At 36.8% G+C, this 19,388-nt stretch overlaps 1 protein-coding gene across 1 annotated transcript in view; it reads left to right on the forward strand.

Moving 5' to 3' along the window:
- The first annotated feature begins 8,963 nt into the window (after positions 1 to 8,963).
- The window catches only part of LOC125340653 (aldehyde dehydrogenase 1A1), a 48,278-nt gene continuing 37,853 nt past the window's right edge, over positions 8,964 to 19,388 (forward strand). Inside the window, exon 1 of the mRNA XM_048332412.1 lies at positions 8,964 to 9,096. Coding sequence (XP_048188369.1) covers positions 9,034 to 9,096 — 63 coding nt within the window. The 5' untranslated portion in view covers positions 8,964 to 9,033. The remainder of the gene's footprint in view (positions 9,097 to 19,388) is intronic.

A 19,388-nucleotide genomic window follows, 5' to 3' on the forward strand; every position in this document is an offset into this window, starting at 1 on the left:
TGTACTGTTTGTTGCCTTGTCCCTCATGCCCCCCTCCCTCCCCCCCTTCCCTCCCCCCCGCCCAGTTGTTCAGTTCACTTACACCAAACAGTTTTGCAAGTATTGCTTTTGTAGTTATTTCTCTTTTTTTACCCCGTGTCTCTCGAATTTGGTATTCCCTTTGAATTTCCTACTTCCAATACCAGTAAACACGGTTTCCAATATACTCAGATAAGATTACAGAGATAGTGTAGGTACAAACATAGGAAGGTGATACAAAACATCATCAATAATAGAAACTACACATTCACATAGGACGTTGAAAGTAGTTATAACTGTGATATATCACTTGTTTCCATATCATGGAGTTCATTTCACTTAGCATCATCTTATGTGTTCCTAAGGGTATAGCTATTGGGCCTTGTGATGCTCTGCTATGGCTTGCCTAAACCTGTACTAATTATTCCCAATAAGGGAGGCCATAGAGTCCATGTTTCTTTGGGTCTGGCTCACTTCACTTAGTATAACTTTTTCCAAGTCCTTCCATTTCCTTACAAATGGAACAATGTCATTCTTTCTGATAGAGGCATAAAATTCCATTGTGTAAATGTACCACATTTTCCTGATCCATTCATCTATGGAGGGGCATCTGGGTTGGTTCCAGCTTCTCGCTATGACAAATTGTGCTGCGATGAACATTGTTGTGCTGGTGGCATTACTGTGATTTTGTTTGTGGTCTTTTGGATAGATACCCAACAGTGGGGCTGCTGGGTCATAGGGGAGTTCTATATTTAGCCTTCTGAGGAATCTCCATACTGCTTGCCAGAGTGGCTGAACCAGTTTACATTCCCACCAACAATGAAGTAGGGTTCCCTTTTGGCCACATCCCCTCCAACAATTGTTATTATTAGTTTTCTTGATATATGACATTCTTGCTGGGGTGAGATGGAATCTCAATGTTGTTTTGATTTGCATTTCCTTTATGGCCAGTGATGTAGAGCATTTTTTCATATGTCTATTGGCCATTCTCCTTTCCTCATCAGAGAAGTTTCTTTGTAAGTCTTTAGCCCACTTGATGAGGGGGCTGTTGGTTCTTTGCAGTTTTGTTTTGGAAGAAGGTAATTTTTTTAGTTCTGCATATATTTTAGAGATGAGGCCTTTGTCTGTTGAATGTCCGGTAAAGATTTTCTCCCAGTCTGTGGGCTTTCTGTTTATCTTGAGAGCTATGTCCTTTGCCGTGCAGAAGCTCTGGAGTTTGATGCAATCCCATTTGTCCAACCTTTCTTTGATTTGTAGCCTTTCAGGGTCTTCTCTGTACGTCAGTTTGAAAATAAAAATTTGAGAAAAAAAAAAAAAAAAAAAAGATTTTCATTGGAAGTCTATCCAAATATTATGTTAGTGACAATATCTAGAATTCAAAGTAAATTTAATTCCAAGAACCTACAACTTAACCACATTTTACTCAAAGTTTCATTTGCCTGTCCCAATCCAATCACCACCACAAAGCAGATGTTCAATAAATTATGGATTAAAAATTGAATGAGAGGCCAAAATAGATCAAGCACCAGTACTTTCCCACTTCCTTATACCTCAGCCTTCACATGAAGAAATTTACAGCCAATACAGAGATTAAATTAGGTTGTTTATACAGTGGCCAACTTTTGTAAGGAGGTAGCTCAGAATTATGTGGCATAGCAGAGGGACAGAAATTCAGAAATAGGTTCTCCACACACAAGGTACTACGTGGTATTTCATAGTTGACTCTATTTGATAGCATGTACTTAGATCCAAATATCTCAAGACCTTCATGAAATATTCAAGGTTTTATATTCATGAAAACCTCATTGGGATTCATAAATACTAACACGAATATTTTACCAAGGGCAAAAAGGTTATAAAATTAAGTGATTTGATTTGGCAAAGATTTGCCAGTAAATCTATGGGTATGACTGAAATAGAGACTATAAATCTAACTACATAATCTCTAGAGACAGCTTGTTTAATTTCCGCCACTGGCGCTGCTAGTCTCTCTCCTAATCTGTTTATCTTCTTCTTCCTTCTTTCTTCTTCTCCTTCTTTTATCTTCTTTCTTCTTCTTTTTTCTTCTTCTCCTCCTCCTCCTCCTCCCCCTCCTTCTCCTCCTCTCCCTCCACCCCCTCCTCCTCCTCCTCCATTGCTTTTCTTCTCCTTTTCTCTCTGATCCCATTTACACCTTTGGATAAACATGCAAGGTATGAAAGAAAGGAAAATGGTACCAACTATGGAAAAGGGAATAAAAAAAAAAAAACTTACTTGTTGCTGCATATTTTGCATTTGTCATTTTGTGTTTCTTGTAAAGAAAGTAGGCATCTATCCAGATTCATTGTGATAGGAAATACTGCTAGAAAAAAATTTCATATATCTAACTTGTCTGATTAATTTGCATCCTTGAGTTTCCTGTCCTAAAACATCCTGAATGAAATATCTTTGTATATCAAACTAAAAATCAAAGCAGGGGTGGGGGGAATGAATCAAAGGGAAAAAAGGAATACTTCAGAAGTTGGGATAGTGTTAATTGGAAGGGAAAAGTAGGAAGAAGCTACCACTTTGTGTGTTTCAAGTGACAAAATTGCTCTACTTGAAGTAGTGCTTATTTTGTTTTGTTCATTTTTAAAGTATATGTTGAGTTGCACACTTACTATTTTTTTAGTATTCCATACATGGCATTTAACATTTTTCTTGCTGTTGATGGTGGTCATGAGGTGTGAACTCAGGGACTGGGCCCTGTCCCTGAGATTTCTGCTCAAGGCTAGCTCTCAACCATTTGGGGCCACAGCTCCATTTCCAGTTTTCTGGTGGTCAAGAGTATCATGTACTTTCCTGTGTGGGATAACTTCCAACTTTAGTCCTCAGATCTCAGCCTACTTGGTAGGTAGGATTGCAGGCGTTGAGCCACTCATGCCTGGTTGGCTTTTGTTATTGAAAACAAAAAATAAAAAGCAAGAGAGCCTGGAGTTCAAGCTCTAGGACTAGCACACACACACACACACACACACACACACACACACACACACACACACATAAAATAACAATACTAAGGGCATTGCAAGGTGCTGGTGGCTTAGTCCTGTAATCCTAGCTACTCAGTAGGCTGAGATCTAAGGATTGTGGTTTAAAGCCAGCCCAAGCAGGGAAATCCATGAGACTCTTTTTTTTTTTCTTTAATTTTTTTCTTTATTGTCAAAGTATAGAACAGAGGGGTTACAGATTCATATGTAAGGCAGTGAGTACATTTCTTGTTCAACTTGTTACCTCCTCCCTCATTTCTCTTCCCTCCTCCCTCCCCCTTCCCCTCTTCCCCCAAGAGTTGTACAGTTGGTTACACCAAATGGTTTTATAATTATTGCTTTTGGAATGGTTTGTCTTTTTATCCTTTGTCTCTCAATTTTAATATTCCCTTTCCCTTCCCTAGTTCTAATACCCATATAAACAGTATCCAGGTTACTCAGTTGAGATAGAGTGGTAGCAAGGGGGTACAACCACAGGAAGGGAATACAAGATGGTCTACCCACTTGAGCCACAGTTCAAAAGCTCTGCCTTTTTGGTGGTTGATTGTAGACAAGTGTCTCACAGATTTTCTTTCCTAAGATATCTTTGAACTATGATTTTCAGATCCCAGCCTCCTGAGTAGCTAGCATTACACGTGTAAGCCAGCACCAGGCAGGCTTGCTCTTTCTAAAATTTGCACCCAGGCACTAGACAGGGTTTTATGAAAATGGCACTAATCAAGAACAGTGCTCCTAATGACTTAACCTCCTTCCACTGAGGCCACCTCTTAAAGAATCCACATCCTCAACCTCACTGCAGACCAACTCTCCTGCACTTGAACATTTCAAGCAACCATTCAAATCACAGAAGACATAGAAGTTTGTAAACTTATTTTAGTGCAAGAAATTATCCATTGAAAGGCAATTCACTATATCACTGGCCATAAATAAATGCAGATCAAAACAACATTGAGATTCCACATCACCCTAGTAAGAATGTCCTTTATCAAGAAAACTAAGGATAACAGATGCTGGAGAGGATGTGGCCAAAAGGGAACCATACTACTCTCTTGGTAGGAGTGTAAACTTGTTCAACCATTCTGGAAGGCAGTATGGAGGTTCCTCAAAATGCTAAACATAGAGCTTCCACATGACCCAGCAGCCTCACTTTTGGGCATCTACCCAAAAGGTTACAAGCAAGACTACACTAAAGCCAACAGCACAACTATGTTCATTGCGGCACAATTTACGATTGCTAAAATATGGAACCAACCAAGATGCCCCTCAGTAGATGAATGGATCAAGAAAATGTGGTACATGTGCACAATGGAATTGTATGCCTATATCAGAAAGAATGACATTGCCCCATTTGTAAGGAAATGGAAGGACTTGGAAAAAAATTATACTAAGTGAAGTGAGTCAGACTCAAAAAAAAAAAACATAGACTCTATGGTTTCCCTCAATGGTAATAATTTGTACACATATAGGCTAGTCCTATCAGAAGATTAAAATAGATCAATAGCTATGTACATATGAACATGTGTTCATATGCTAAATGAAATGAATTCCAACATATGAAAATAAGTGGTTTCCCATTGTTGTTGTTATTTTCAATATACCATCTGAAATTATGCCACTTTCTTTTATCTTTTGTCCCCAGGGTTTTACCCCTGATGTCACTGTTAATGATTTCAGTACCCTGGGTATTGTATATATGTTTATTGGAACTAGGGAAGGGAAGGAGAACATCAAAATGGAGAGACAAAGGGTAAAAGACAAACCAATGCAACAGCAGTACTTACAAAACTATATGCCGTAATCCAACTGTACAACTCATGGGGAAATGGGAAAGAAATGCATAGGGGGGAAGGAGGGAGAAAAATGGGAGAGGAGGCAACAATTTTGATAAGAAATGTATGCAATGCCTCATGTATGAAACTGTAACCCCTCTGTACCTCACTTTGACAATAAATAAATAAATAATTTTTAAAAAGAAAAAAAAAGCAAGAGAGCATTGCACTAGAGCATATGTGAATGCTCAGGTGTAGAACACAGGGTTCTCCACCTATCAGCACTCAATCTCCTTGCTTCAAAACTTGATCATTCAGCTGAACCTACTATTCCAAGTACATGGTTACACTGATATTATTTAACATTGATTACTTAGAGGGAAGAGGGAGTTATTTCTATGAAAACTAAACCAAGTAAGTTGCAACCACTCACACTGCTAAGAAGCAAAACACATTGTTCAATAATCTATGCATACGTCACTTGCAAAAAGCCTGAGACACATAGAATTCTTAGCTGCTGTAATGTACATTGCCTCATTCATATATCCAGTGTCTCTAGTGTCTCTCTCTACTTCAAAAAAAAAAGGAAGTAGAAAACATGGGCAAAATATTGAGGGGGTCTATATGTAAGATCATCTCCAAGCAGACCCAGTTCTAAGAAATAACTCTAGCCCTTGACTATCCTGCTTGACTGAATCATGTAAGTCATTAAGAGACATCAGGTAAAGAAACTTTGCTAAGAATGGCAAATCAACACACATACCTATGAGAAGAGTGGCAAATCTACACACATATTCAAAATTTACTTCTGTTTTGAAAGTCAGCCAAGAACAGGTTCTCTCACCCCAAACGTATCTGTTTGCTACATTATTTAAAAACCTACATGGTCCATACTAAAACTTTAAAAGACTTGAGAACAATGTGGCATCTCGTAAAATTGTAGTCCTCAAAAATATAAAGAAACTCTCACTGTTGGAAGCAGCCGAAGTTGAAGCAAGAGACACTCAACCAGCCATGGCTGAGGCACCAGGGAAAGGATGCGAGTGAGCACCGCAAGATATTCTATGTAACTGACTGAGAAAATCAGCTGTGATCAATTGTCTAAAAGAATCAGAGAATGTGAAGGTAGCTATGTTGGTCCATTTCAGGCTATGACAAAAATGCCAGAGACTTGATAGATTGTAAACAATAGAAATTTATTTGTCACACTTCTGCAGGCCAGAAAATCAAAACACTAGAATGTCAGTTGGGCCACATTCTGTGATAATCCTGGTTTGGGGTGAAGTCTACTGACTTTGGTTTGGATTTTCCCATCCCAGAACCCTTCTGGGTCCCTGAGCACTGATTCTATTCATGAAGGTTCTACTTTTGTGATGTACTTGTGTGCTGAAGGTGCCATCACAATTGAAATTTCAATTTTAAAATGCATATTTTGAGGAGGCACAAATATGCAGACGACACAGAAGTTGCTTTATGTAACCATACAAGCAGATTCTGCAAAGAAATTTGACTTAAAAATTAATTAGTTAAGTGAGTAGAAAGGCTTCTTGTATCTGGTCAGAAAGACTGAGTCTTGAACATGCTATAAAATGAGAGTAGTTTCAGTACTGGCAGAGGGCATGAACTGTATGCTTCTTGTTATAATGATAGCTCTCAACGGTGTTGGAGGAAGTCACATAAAAGAGATGAATAAACTTATGTTTCTTATTTCTCTCTCTTTCCTTCTGTATCACACACACACACACACACACACACACACACACACGGAAAAGGGAGGAGACTAGAGGGGAATTAGCTTGTCTCTAAGAAGGAAAAAAATAAAAGATCAAATATCCTTTGTCAGACATCCCAAGTTAGAGAATCACCTCCTTTTCCTCTGCCTGAGTAGAATACATAAAAATCAAAAAAGTAATACATATCCCTCAGTTGAGCCTTAAGTGTTCATCTATAACTCCTTTATTCTTACCAAAACTAAGTTTATCTCTGTGAAAGAAAGGAAAACGATGTCTCCTATCAATACAACCATTCCCAGGAATGTATTATTCTATAAAATGATTTCTAAAACCAGGCAATATCTCAGATATATATGTGTGAAGATAGATATTGATATATGTGAGTCAATATATACATATGATTCAAGGTGTGTCTGGGAAGAAAAGACCCACCTTTCAAGTGAATTAAATTTAAACAATGATTAATGCATGATGCATAAGGGATACTTAGTAAATATTTGTCAAAAATTATGTGGACAGATGTGGTAACCTGCCTCAAAGCTGTTGCCTTTGTCTGCGATCAGTAATGCCTGGTTTAAAGAGTCTGTTCTTACATAATTATCCAACAAAATACAACTGAGTATTCATCCTAAGAACAAGATGACATGCCAAGTGTGCTACAAAGTCCTGCACTTTCACTGCTGAGACATCAAATAAGTAGTTTGAATCCATGAACTGTGAGGCTGGGAGCAGAAGAAAGCAAGAAAACACAGATGTTAGGGATGGCTGGAGTGCCATTCTGCATGTTACATAACAGCTCTTGTGTAAGTGGACAGTTAACTCAAAACACATTTGTGAAAAAGAAACCATTTGGTTTTCCAAAAAGGAAGGACTTGAGAGGGAAAAGAGAAAATGTTGAAGGAGCACAGAAATTGCTCTATGGATCTTTAAATGAGGTGCAGCCTAGTCAAGGACACTGAAATGATATTGCCTTAAAAGCTACAGGACTGTCCGTTGCCCTCATAGTTGGCCTCACTGATTTTTTTGTGTTTTTTGGTAAACAGAATTTTATTTAGAAAATCACATATTCATTAACTTACCCATTGTTGATTTTTTTAAAGTAGACTGGCAGAAATTACAACAGAATTTATCTGGCTCAGAAAGATGAAAATATTTACTTGTCCTTTCTACAACATTTTCTAATCTCAACCTAAGATGAAATAAAAGATCAAGTGTAAGTGTCTGGGAATCCACTTGTGGAGCAGAGAGAAAAAAGCAAAAGATGGGCCCAGACTTGAGAGTTAGTGTGGGCTATAAGGAGATTCTGCCTTTATTAAACTTTAGATCTGTGATCATAAGCAAGCTACTTTATTTCTCAATATCTATAAAATGAGGGTGGCAAATGAAGGTAGAAGGAGAAACAGAGGCTCCTACACCTAATACTTAGCTTCCTCACCTGAGTTTCATATTCAAGGAGTTGCCAATATTATCAGAAAGAAGTTGTTATTGTTAAGCAGAACACCCAAAGAATTTTATCACATTGACTTTGTAACTTTTGCTGGGGCTTCAACACAGAAAGCATTGTACTTAAAATGTGAGTAATACTATTAAAAATTACTTGCTCTGAAAGTTCCCAACTTGAAACATTTAAGTTATTGAGGAGCACTGGTCTAGTTCCTTCTTTGTACAGTTGTGATTTGCAAATGCAGATTATCTTCCCAAGGAAGACATTACTTTCTTTAATGTGAATTTTCTTACATAACACTGCCATGTTAATTGCTACCTATGGTTTGTGTGTATGACTGTGTATGCTATTTCCAAACAGCCCTGGTCTTTTTTCTTTTACAGTATGAAAAACAAAAACAATTGACAGCTTCTGAAATAACAACAGCCTACCTATTCAGCACTGAAAATACTGATCTGTTGCTTTATTTTGTTTTTAGACCATTTTAGGTCTAGATAGAAGGTCTCTGTTTCCCCACTCTCATGCTAATTTTCTAGGAGATAGATCAATTTGCTGACAGTCTTATCCTGAGACACAAGGGTCCTCTCCTCCTCTTTCCTAGTGAGAACAAGTTCTTTTTACACTCAATTCTGAAATTCTCTGGTTCCAAGTCTGTCAGAGAACAGAATATTATAGCGCAGCATTAAAAAATAAGCATGAAGAGCTAAAACTAAATCATAATAATAACTGGCTTTAGTGGCCAGAACAGCTGCGCCCCACTCACGTATCACAGCCTTCAGCTTCGTAAATGAATTCATCTGTAAATAGTGCAATAGTCTCCAGATGCAACTTCAATGCTTTTGGTTTCTTAAGGATTTAAGTTTAAAGGCAAAGGCTTTCTGCCCTAGGTGTTACAAATAAGTAGTGTCCTTTCTGTTCTGCTCGAGTCTGTTCATCCAATCATATTCCAATATGCAAATAAACCTTAGTCTGAGCAGATAAAAAGGAACAAATAAAGCTAAGTGCTCTATCAGAAACAAATTGCTGAGCCTGTCACCTGTATTCCAGGAACTGAATCAGAAATGTCTGCAGCAAAACCAGATATACCTGCTCCACTCGACAACGTGAAGTTTCAATATACTAAGGTTAGTATAACTTGTACGTGGTGCTGCTTTGCTTTGAGTTTGTAAAAAGTCCATCTCTTTAAAAGCATAAAAGGTCAGATTTGCCAAACTCTGTAATGATCCCTTTGTAATTTTTTTAAAGGCTTACAAACTATAGGTCTGGTTTAGTGACCTATTCAAATTGGGAATTTTAAATCCTGTCAACTTGTCATAAGTTCATTCCTTAAAATTTCTCCAAGTGATAGTAATTCTGTTGTGCGTGAAAGGTTCTTAAACCGGAAGTCAGCAGACTTTGAAAAGCAGTTCTATTAACTTCAGTGCAGCCTGCACTTATGATAAGTCAGCAAATAAGCATTAGAAAAACTTGTTAAAACGGACAAACAAGTGGGATATATTGGTTTTAATAAACAGACACAGAACATATTTTTCAATGTTTAATAAAATGACTGTTAGAATCAGAAGACTTAAGTCTGAAAATGGGATGAAGACTTTCAAAAGAAAACTTCAAGTGAACTTGTATTATTTTGTATGTTTAGAGAAAAAAGTATGCTTAATTTTCCAGTCAATTTATTGCTATTGGAGTGTATGTGTAATTGTTAACTGATAAATATTTAGAGCAACAAGTCCAAGAGCCAGATCCAGACTTCAGACTCTGCAGCTAGGAAGAAACAGCAAACAGATTCTGCTGGAGTTAAGAGTAACTCTTATTTCAATTATGTGCCTGCTTTCTTCACACATCGCAGCACTCCAAAACAAAGAAATAGAACAAAAAGCAATCCAGCTCAAACTATTTAATATTAGCATTATGGTGTGCATACAGAAAGTAAAGTCATAAAATGAAGTAGTTCAACTCCAGGGAGAGTTATTTTGCTTTCTGAATTAACCAGTGAAAGACTGAGACCATTAAACCTCATGATAAAGTGTAAGTCCCCAGTATGTGATATTTATGTCATTACAGGTAACTGATTTGTTTTGAATCCTAATGCCTGTCACATTTTGAAGCACAATGAATGTGGAAGCAGCTCAGCTTTTTGGCTCTTTTACTTAGGACAATGCCAGCAGACATAAAGTTGTAACTTTATCATGGTTGACATGCAGCTATGAAGTGTGTCTTGGTATTACTTCTCCAAGTTTTACTAGTGAAAAAATTCCTTACCAATTAATTGTACTGTAAATGGGAACATGAAAAGTGAAAACTATTCTCAAACATTTTTTTTTTACAAAAATATGTTCAAAATATCCCAGGATTCTAGTCTCCTCACTTTCTTATCCCAAGTTTGTCATTTGCAGAAATTTTATTTCAAAGTAGGAACATTTAAAATCGTATCTCGTGAGGATCAAAATTGTTGATGAATATTACAGGAAGTATATTTCCAGTGATTTTACCTAGGAAAACATTTTAGTCATTTAGGTGGCCTCACACTTCTGTAAATTTGAGTTTGTAGAATTTTGAAAAGTCATCTCTGTAATGCATTTTTAAGGAAGCTTTATTACGAGAGTTCTACCAGTGAATTACCCTTTCACAGCCATAATTAACCCTATAAGTAATAGCACTTGACAAAGGAGATGTTACACAAAATCTAATGTACAACCAAGGAATTATGGATACCTTGAGAGAGAAAGTTGTGTTTTTAAAGTTGAAATCTGTTTATTTCAGTCCTTGCACAAGATCATCCTTTAGCAGAAAGTGACTAACCTAAGTGTTTAAAAATGGGGAAGATTTGAAGTACAAGGTATTTTCTCTCTGTATGAGTACCTTTCTAGGTAGAAATCAACAGCTTAGTTCAGTGGATTGTGACTTATACATGCATCTTCTATAAAAATGGCATCTGTTCCAGTGGAATTTTATTGTTTGACCTATAGGTTACCATACTCTCATACTTGGGAATTTACCAGTTCATCTATGTTATTCAAATCTAAATGGGTTAGTTTTTACAAATGCCTTTGCATGTCCTTTTTACTGTGTACCACCAAAATATAGTTTGCACTTGCAAAAGGAGATGGAAAAATGGTGGCTAGTAACTGAGCTTTCTTTCTGTTTGCAAGCCAAGAAAAGAAAAGTTTCATAATATCCAAGGAATTTGTTTTTCTTACCAGCCTCTAAACATATGTATTAGTTTTCTTTAATCATTTTAATATGCTTCTTTTAGATTTTTTAAATGTATTGGTCATTGGGTCAAGGAAGAGAGGACAAGCAGAATTGAAAAACAATAAAAATACAGCTGAAATAGCAGTAGAGATACATATTCTTCACCTTGAAAGAAACAAAAGAACTCATTGATGCTTAGCTTTGGTATGCCTTATTTTCTACCAAATAAAGATTATTCTTTTCTTAAGGCAAATGTAATAAAATAGGAGTTTCAAAAATGTTTTCTAAAGTGATATAAAGCTGGGTGCCAATAGCTCAGACCTGTGATCCTAGCTACTCAAGAGGCTGAGTTCTGGGGATTCTGGTTGAAAGCCAGTTTGAGTAGGAAAGTCTGTGAGACACTTATCTCCAATTAGCTACCAAAAACCTAGAACTCGAGTTGTTACTTGCTCACATGGTAGAATGCTACCTTTGAGCAAAAGAATATCAGGAAGAGTGCTCAGGCTAGGCCCCGTGAGTTCAGGCCCTAGAAGTCTCTCTCTCTCTCTCTCTCTCTCTCTCTCTCTCTCTCTCTCTCTCTCTCTCTCTCTCTCTCTCTCTCTCTCTCTCTCTCTCACACACACACACACACACACACACACACACCTGTGGGATTTAAAACCCCAATAAAATCCTAAATCCACATTCTCATTCCTCTTTAATTCCCATATTTGCCAACTCATCCTTGATATTGAGCCTTTACATGAAGCACTTGTTTAAAAGTTATGTGACACTTGCTTCCTTTTAGATAAGATGAGGATTTTCAAGGCAGCCATTTTCTAAGGTGAATGAAAGTATTTAATTAATTTTATATCTGTAAAGCACTTGAATTCATGCTTATCACATGGGGAATGGTTGGCTGACATTAACTGTCCTCAATTTATTTGGTTTTCTGAATCCTTCCTAGTCTTTCCAGAAGTATCTTCTACTGACCTTTCTAAATCTATTTCCAATAAGTGTTTCTCACATCTCATATCCTTTGTCAAGTTTGTTTGATTTCTCTTGCACGGTCATGTCCCATCTGACAAAGACTTCACTAGAACCAGATTCCCAGAGGGTTAGCCAACATTCCAAGAATCAAGAATTTTCTCTTAAAGGATTTGGTAACTTGGTTTTCCATTCTCTTTTTACAACTTATAAAGAAACACAAAAAGGGAATTTATGAAAACAAAATATTTCACTAAGATTATGAAGGAGTAGTTTGTTCATGCTGAAAAATATTTGATCAGCCACTGATATTTTATACACTATATGAATGTAGGAAATGATAGCTAACATTTACCAGGTTTAATTGCCAGGGATTGTTTGGTTCTTCACAATGTTCTCAAGTGATCCTCTTATGTGAACTGCTGAGGAGGTTACGATTTTCTTTCAAAAGATAAAGACATTCTCAGGGAAAGAATGACTAAATAGCTTGCCTAGTGGCACATATAGCTATACTTCCAATGCAAGCAGGCAGTACCCTAATAGATTTAGATTAATACCACTGTATTGGGAGTTGTTGGCCTGGTGACAGGCCAACAGAGTATGTTTACCACCAATTCAGAAAAAAAGGAGGAGGGAATGAATGAATAAAAGTGGAATGGACTGGGGGTTTGGAACTAATGGTAGTGCACCTACCCAGAAAGTTCAAAGTTCAACCTTTATTACTGCAAGAAACAGGGAGAGAGGGAGGGAAGGAGGGAGGGAGCGAGGAAAGAAGGAAGGAAGGAAGGAAGGAAGGAAGGAAGGAAGGAAGGAAGGAAGGAAGGAAGGAAGGAAAGGAAAGGAAAAAAGAAAAATCCTCTGTGAAGGTTATTTTCCTAGAGGATGTGTGGAAGCAGACCACAAGCAAGCAAGAGAATAGTCTGAAATGATGTCCAAAGAAGAATGAAATCCGAAGTTCAAAGACTTTGAGAAGAGCTTACTTTGGATGTGGGTGTTATAGAGCAGTCCTATTAGCAAGGAACATTTGGTGTAAGCCTGATGAATTCCGTGAATGAGGTGTTCATGTAGCCAGGAAAGAACACAGATTTAGAGATAATAGCACATTTAAAGTCTCTGTGATAAGAATCTGTTATGTTCAAAGAAATGAAACAAATGCAATATTCCATTACATCAATTGAATAAAGATAGAACATGTGAGGTGAGACTAGAGCTGGACTCTGGGACCACACTGGCTGACAGAGTCTACTTTCCAGAAACCTTGAGTCCTTGACACAAGATGTGTGTTGAAGGTAGAGACGATTGTACTGTAATACTGATTTCATTTTAGAAATACTCTTTCACTTCTGAATGAAGCAAGATTTGGTTTGTGGCTTAGAAGTAGTTGAGGAAAAAGAATTGGTTATGAGCAAGGCGTAAAAGTTTAACAAAATAATACTGCATTCAGGTTCCATCTTTTACTTATTTAATAATATGAGCTTAGCCAACAACTTCTGATATCCCTAAGTTTGAGGTCCCCTATCTGTGAACTAGAATTATTAGAAACTGCCTTGAAAAGCAATTGTGAAAATTAACTCACTGGGACATTTGTGGTAGTTTTGGAGAAATGCTTTGTACTCAATAACTATGTGATCCATTCTTAAACTTTATTTTACAAGACAGTGCCTATAGTTCTGACATAATTCAGTTCTTAGTGTTAGAGGAGTTTGTATTTGTATCACTTGTCACTGTTCAAAATTGATCTCATCTTTTAGCCTCATTTGAGTTTCAGAAATAATTTATGGAACAGAGCTAGAAAAGATAGTATTGGAGTCCTATTTTAAAGCTCAGGAATCTGAGCATAGAGAGCATTCCTGAAAGTAAAGATTGCTCAATATTGTGGATATGAAAGCTCAGGGGACTGGATTCTGAGCGTTCCCATTCCAAACCTTACACTTCTCTACATGATGATGCTTTTTCTTAACTCCTCAAAACAATAATAATCTTACTCACAAAAATTTAATGAACAGAAATCTCAAAATAAGTACAATGTATTCTCTAAGAGTTTCTTATTCCTATTCCATCAATATCCTCCAAATTAAAAGTGTTTTCCTGACTCTTGAAGTTCATTTACTAAATCTCTCACTCTTCACCTCAATGAGAAGACTAGGTGAAAAACACTATCAAACAGTGTGACAAGGCTGAACGTTGGTGTCTCACAACTGTAATCCTAGCTACTTAGGAGGCTAAGATCTGAGGATCATGGTTCAAAGCAAGCCTGGGCAGAAAAGTCTATGAGACTTATCTCGAATAAACCACCAGGAAGCCCGAAGTAAAGCTATGCCTCAAAGTAGTAGAGCACTACCCTTGAGCAAAAGAGCTCAGGGACAGCTCCAAGTTCAAGCCCCATGACCGACTTAAGAAAATAGAAAATAAGAGTGTGGCAAACTGGAAGAGGAACTCAAACGAGAGTTTATACCTCTAAAATGGTAATACTTAAGATGACAACATCAATCAGCAAGGAAGAAAGCTGTAAGAATGCAGGCATTGATGAGGTAAGAAATACCCTTGTCTTACACAGTGGTTATCTGGTTTATGGTGGTGACACATGAGGACAGTTTGGATTTTCATGATGAGATTATGATGAGGAAATGCATGAGACATTTTCCTGGCTTAAGTAACAACCCAGAGCCATGATGCAAAGAACTCAAGCAATGTTTGTATCATAGTTAAACTTTCAATAAAAATCTAACAAACAGGGCTGGGAATAAGGACTAGTGGCAAGAGTGCTTGCCTCATATACATGAAGCCCTGGGTTCGAGTCCTCAGCACCACATATATAGAAAAGGCCAGAAGTGGCACTGTGGCTCAAGTGGCAGAGTACTAGCCTTGAGCAAAAAGAAGCCAGGGACAGTGCTCAGGCCCTGAGTTCAAGCCCCAAGACTGGCAAAAAATAAATAAATCTAACAAATAAAATCTTTAAAATAGAGTGAACTCCCTTAGTCCTAAGTTTGGTTTCTGCAGTTTCATTTATCTGGGCTTAACCAATGAAAGAAAATATTAAAAGATTCATATGTTTAAATTATGTACCTTTCAGAGGAATATGATGAAATCCTGCATCATTTTATGCTATCCCACCTGAGAAATGACTCATCTCTTTCTCAGTGTCCATGTTGTATATTCTGCCTGCACTTGGTCACCACCCACCCCTTACAGGCCACCTATAACACCAGCTCACTTATCATAGTGTGCAAGTAGCCCTGGTTCAAACATGGTCTCAAAGTGCAAGAGACATGATGCCAGCAGTTTTCCTGGTACAAATAAAAGGCCAGAGCTGGGCACTGGTGGCTCACGCCTATAATCCTAGCTATTGGGAGGCTGAAATGTGAGGACGGCGGTTCAATGCCAACCCAGGCAGGAGAGTTTGTGAGACTCCATCTCCAATTAACCACCAGGAAACCAGAAGTGGAGCAGTGGCTCAAAGTCGTAGAGTGGAAGCCTTGAGCAGAAAAGCTCAGGGGAAAAGTGTTCAGGCTGTGAGTTCAAGACACACACAAGACACACACACACACACACACACACACACACACACACACACACACACACACACCAGGAAAGGATTCCTGTAAGTAGAAAGATGAAAATGAATTGAGATATTTCAAGAGAGAGATGACATTCATGTAGCTTTTATTGCTTTAATTCTATATTGTAAACTTCTTCCTTTGCTTAATTTCTAAATTAAAATTTATCATGAATATACATATATACATATTTATGTATACCTTATGTGTATGTATATATACATATAATATGCATACATATTATACATATACATATATATACATATAATATGCATACATATTATATGTATATATACATATATATCTTACCTATCTAAGGAAAAAGCCTTAACATCTTTAGGAGCAGCATTACTCATGGCTCCAGGCATTCCCTGAAATACTGTTAAATATTAAGTGTGGATAGAATCTTCTATTGTTTCCATAGTCAAAACTCTTTATGACATAGAGGATGTGTGTGTGTCGGAACAACACAATGACAGTGTAAACTTAGTACATGCAATACTGTCTTTTCTCTATCCCTGTCTGAACTGACAAGACTGAAGGAGCTTTTAAACAACAACAAAAAAAATTCATGTATTCATATTAGTAAAGTCAAACTATTATTATAAAACAAAAATGGGGAGAACCAATTTTTTCTTTTTTGTTTGAGTCACCTTCTCATTTTACATTTATTTCTCTGATTGCAGTTAAGTATTTTCCTCCCATCTGTTATTTCCCCTGTCATTTCCTTTTATATGTTTCTCCTTTTGAGTCTCAACCTTTTTGTTTTGTTGCCTCAGTATTTGGGTTGGGCGAAGCTGCCAGAGATTGAACTTTGATTCTGTTAAATGTTTAACAGACCATGTGCCTAATAGGAGATCCTCTCTTATTGCTTCTTCATCCCTCTCTTTCATCTCTTTCTCTTGCCCTCTCTCATTCCCCCTGATCTCTGGCATACCTCTGGTTTTCTCAGGCTTAAAGATCTACACATTTATAACAAACATCTCTCCCTACATGCTTCTGTCACCACCCACCACTCTCCAGGCTGTGACCATGGCTTTTGGGGTTGGAAATCCATACACAGGTGACATAAAGAAGGGACTGTTATCACTCTCCCTCTCACTTAGAAAATCATCATAAAAGAGACTTTGGAGCATTGAAAATATGATCTGTAACAATCTCTCTGTCGCTACGAAAGTATTGGCTTTCCTCCTATATAACATACCAGAGCGGCTGATTCTGTTGTTAACCAGCCCTGAAGAGAGAGTGCAAGCATGGGCTGAAAGCACCTAGGTGGAAGGAGACAAAGGCTTTCCAGTTTACCCAACAAGGCCCCACATTCCTTGTCAACAGATGAGACTATGAGCCCCTTCATTTTGCCCAATAGTAAACTCCAGCTTGATCTAAAGCCAGAAATATTTTTGAAAAAATTTATTATTTATTAGTTTATAATTTTAACTTTGCACTAAAAACATTTAAACCACAGAACTTTTAGTTTGGAAAAGCAGTTATTTTCCCCCTCAAAATTAGGATTTTGATGCTATACTACACACAGGAAATAATGACTGAACCAGAATTGATGTAATACATCTCTTTAAATATGACATCTAAAATGTAGATGGTAGAAAACAGTGTTTAAGTTCCCTCAGTATTCTCATTGACTGTGTCCCCATATAAAAGTACTTCAATGTGCATAGCCATCTATAATTTCCCATCAATATTAAAATGTTAAAGTTGATGTCTATCATACGTCATCATTATTCAAAAGCATACTCAGTCCAAGATTCTCAAATAGACTAGATTAATGTAATGGTTAATGAGTTTCAAGACTATTTTATTTTAACAAAACCATATTTTCCCCCCTAAACTTGCCAGTGCATTAATGGAAAATACAATAACTGTTACTATGATTGAGCATTTCAGTAGGCCTAAAATAGATGTACTAATTACTATAATAAACATTCACTGGCCTAGACTTTTCCATATAACCAGTTATTATAATTACAGGAAGGGTGATGGTTCAAATACATTTGGTCACACAGGTAGCTAGAAGGCAAATACCAAATGTAAATCTAAGAAAATTAAAACAATAAAAAAGAAAAAAAAACATAATTAAGTTAGTTCCTCCTAATAAATTCTCCATAGCAAGGAAGAAGTAAAGGATGGTGCAATGAATGGCCCTGAGGGCTACCTCCCTCATTATCTATGCTGAGTTCACTTTAATGCTGAAGTCTATTGTGGGGGACATAGTTAATGCATAACTTGAAGATTTCAGGGTCCTATTTTGCAGTAGGCACTGCCACATACTCAGAAGTTGTGGGACATTGTTCTTAGGTCATGAAAGCAGTCTCTGCTCTATAATGTGGACACTGATTGCTCTACTTCAAATCAGTTTGGGGCACTTTAGTCAGTATCTCTTAAACATCCATTTGATCTTAGATGTAGCATAAATTCTCACTCTGGGTTCCAACACAAACTGACTTCATTTCAGGTTATTTTCCACTGGAACCCTTATTTTACAGGTGGTTTTTTCACCATGTTGAAGATATACACATTGGTGTATTCTTTTGTTCATGATTTCTGTTTTTTCCATAAATCCTTTTGTTCTTCCAATCCACATAGCTCTGTTGCACGAGTCTCACGATGTAGTTTATTGAGTAAAACACAGCTTTTGCTATTGTATTCTATAACTTTAAGTCCTAACCGGCCAGTCTTGATAGAAACCCACTCTTGTTTTAGATTTTAAATCCCTCAAGTGTAGAGCCATTTCTAACAGATTTCTCCTTTTCTTAGAACAATCTCTAGACCAATATTTGCTCATTGGTTCACAAAAAACTTTCTGATTACACCAAAGTGACTACTCAGGATTATGTTAAACAAAGGTAAAAATAAAATTGACAATCAATTTCACATTACTCTGTATTAAAGATGAAAACTGAATGATTTGGGATAGTGGCTAGTGACGGACTTCTGAAATACATCAGACAAATCATATTATCACTTTAGAATAGTCCTTATTTATGAATCATTCCCTAACACTAATCTAAAGGGAGAAATTCATGAAAAGTTACAAGCATGATTATGATAATAAAACAAAATAATCCATGCACAGTATAAAAATAATTTCACCAAAAGTTACCACATAATGTAAAATAAACTAATGTGCTCAAGCCATGTTATTGTGAACATGAATTCACAAATAATTATGTTTGTGGATAAGAAGAACCCCATAGAAGGTAAAATGCATAAATACAGGCCTAGTAACACAAAATCAGTTCAGCAGGGTTTTTTTTTTAATTAATTAAAAAAAAACATTTTATCTCTCAAATGGTGAAAGTTATGTTCTCAAATTTAAGATATAGAAAGACTGAGGAGTAATAAAACGTTTGGAATTCAGAGGGCAGGGAAAAGCAGGATTAATAAATGTGAGTAAATCTGATTCATATTTCAAAGGACTGACTTAAAAATACGGGGAGGTACCAGATGCCTTTAGGAATTTTTAAATTATTTTTGTTGTTCTTGTTTGTTGGCAATCTCCTGGGTATTTATATGGATGCGTATGTTTAATATTAATGTGAAATAAGCAAATTCATGTTTAACATTTATGCAGAATATCATAACAATTTCATAGCAGAATGCTAGCATCTTATGTTGGGAAAAGAAATCATATCTTGTTGGCATAACTGTCTAAGTCATTTGAAGAGGTAATGTTTTATTAAGCT

The sequence above is a fragment of the Perognathus longimembris genome, chromosome 1 (assembly GCF_023159225.1).
Source record: "Perognathus longimembris pacificus isolate PPM17 chromosome 1, ASM2315922v1, whole genome shotgun sequence".
NCBI classification, from domain to species: Eukaryota; Metazoa; Chordata; class Mammalia; order Rodentia; family Heteromyidae; genus Perognathus; species Perognathus longimembris.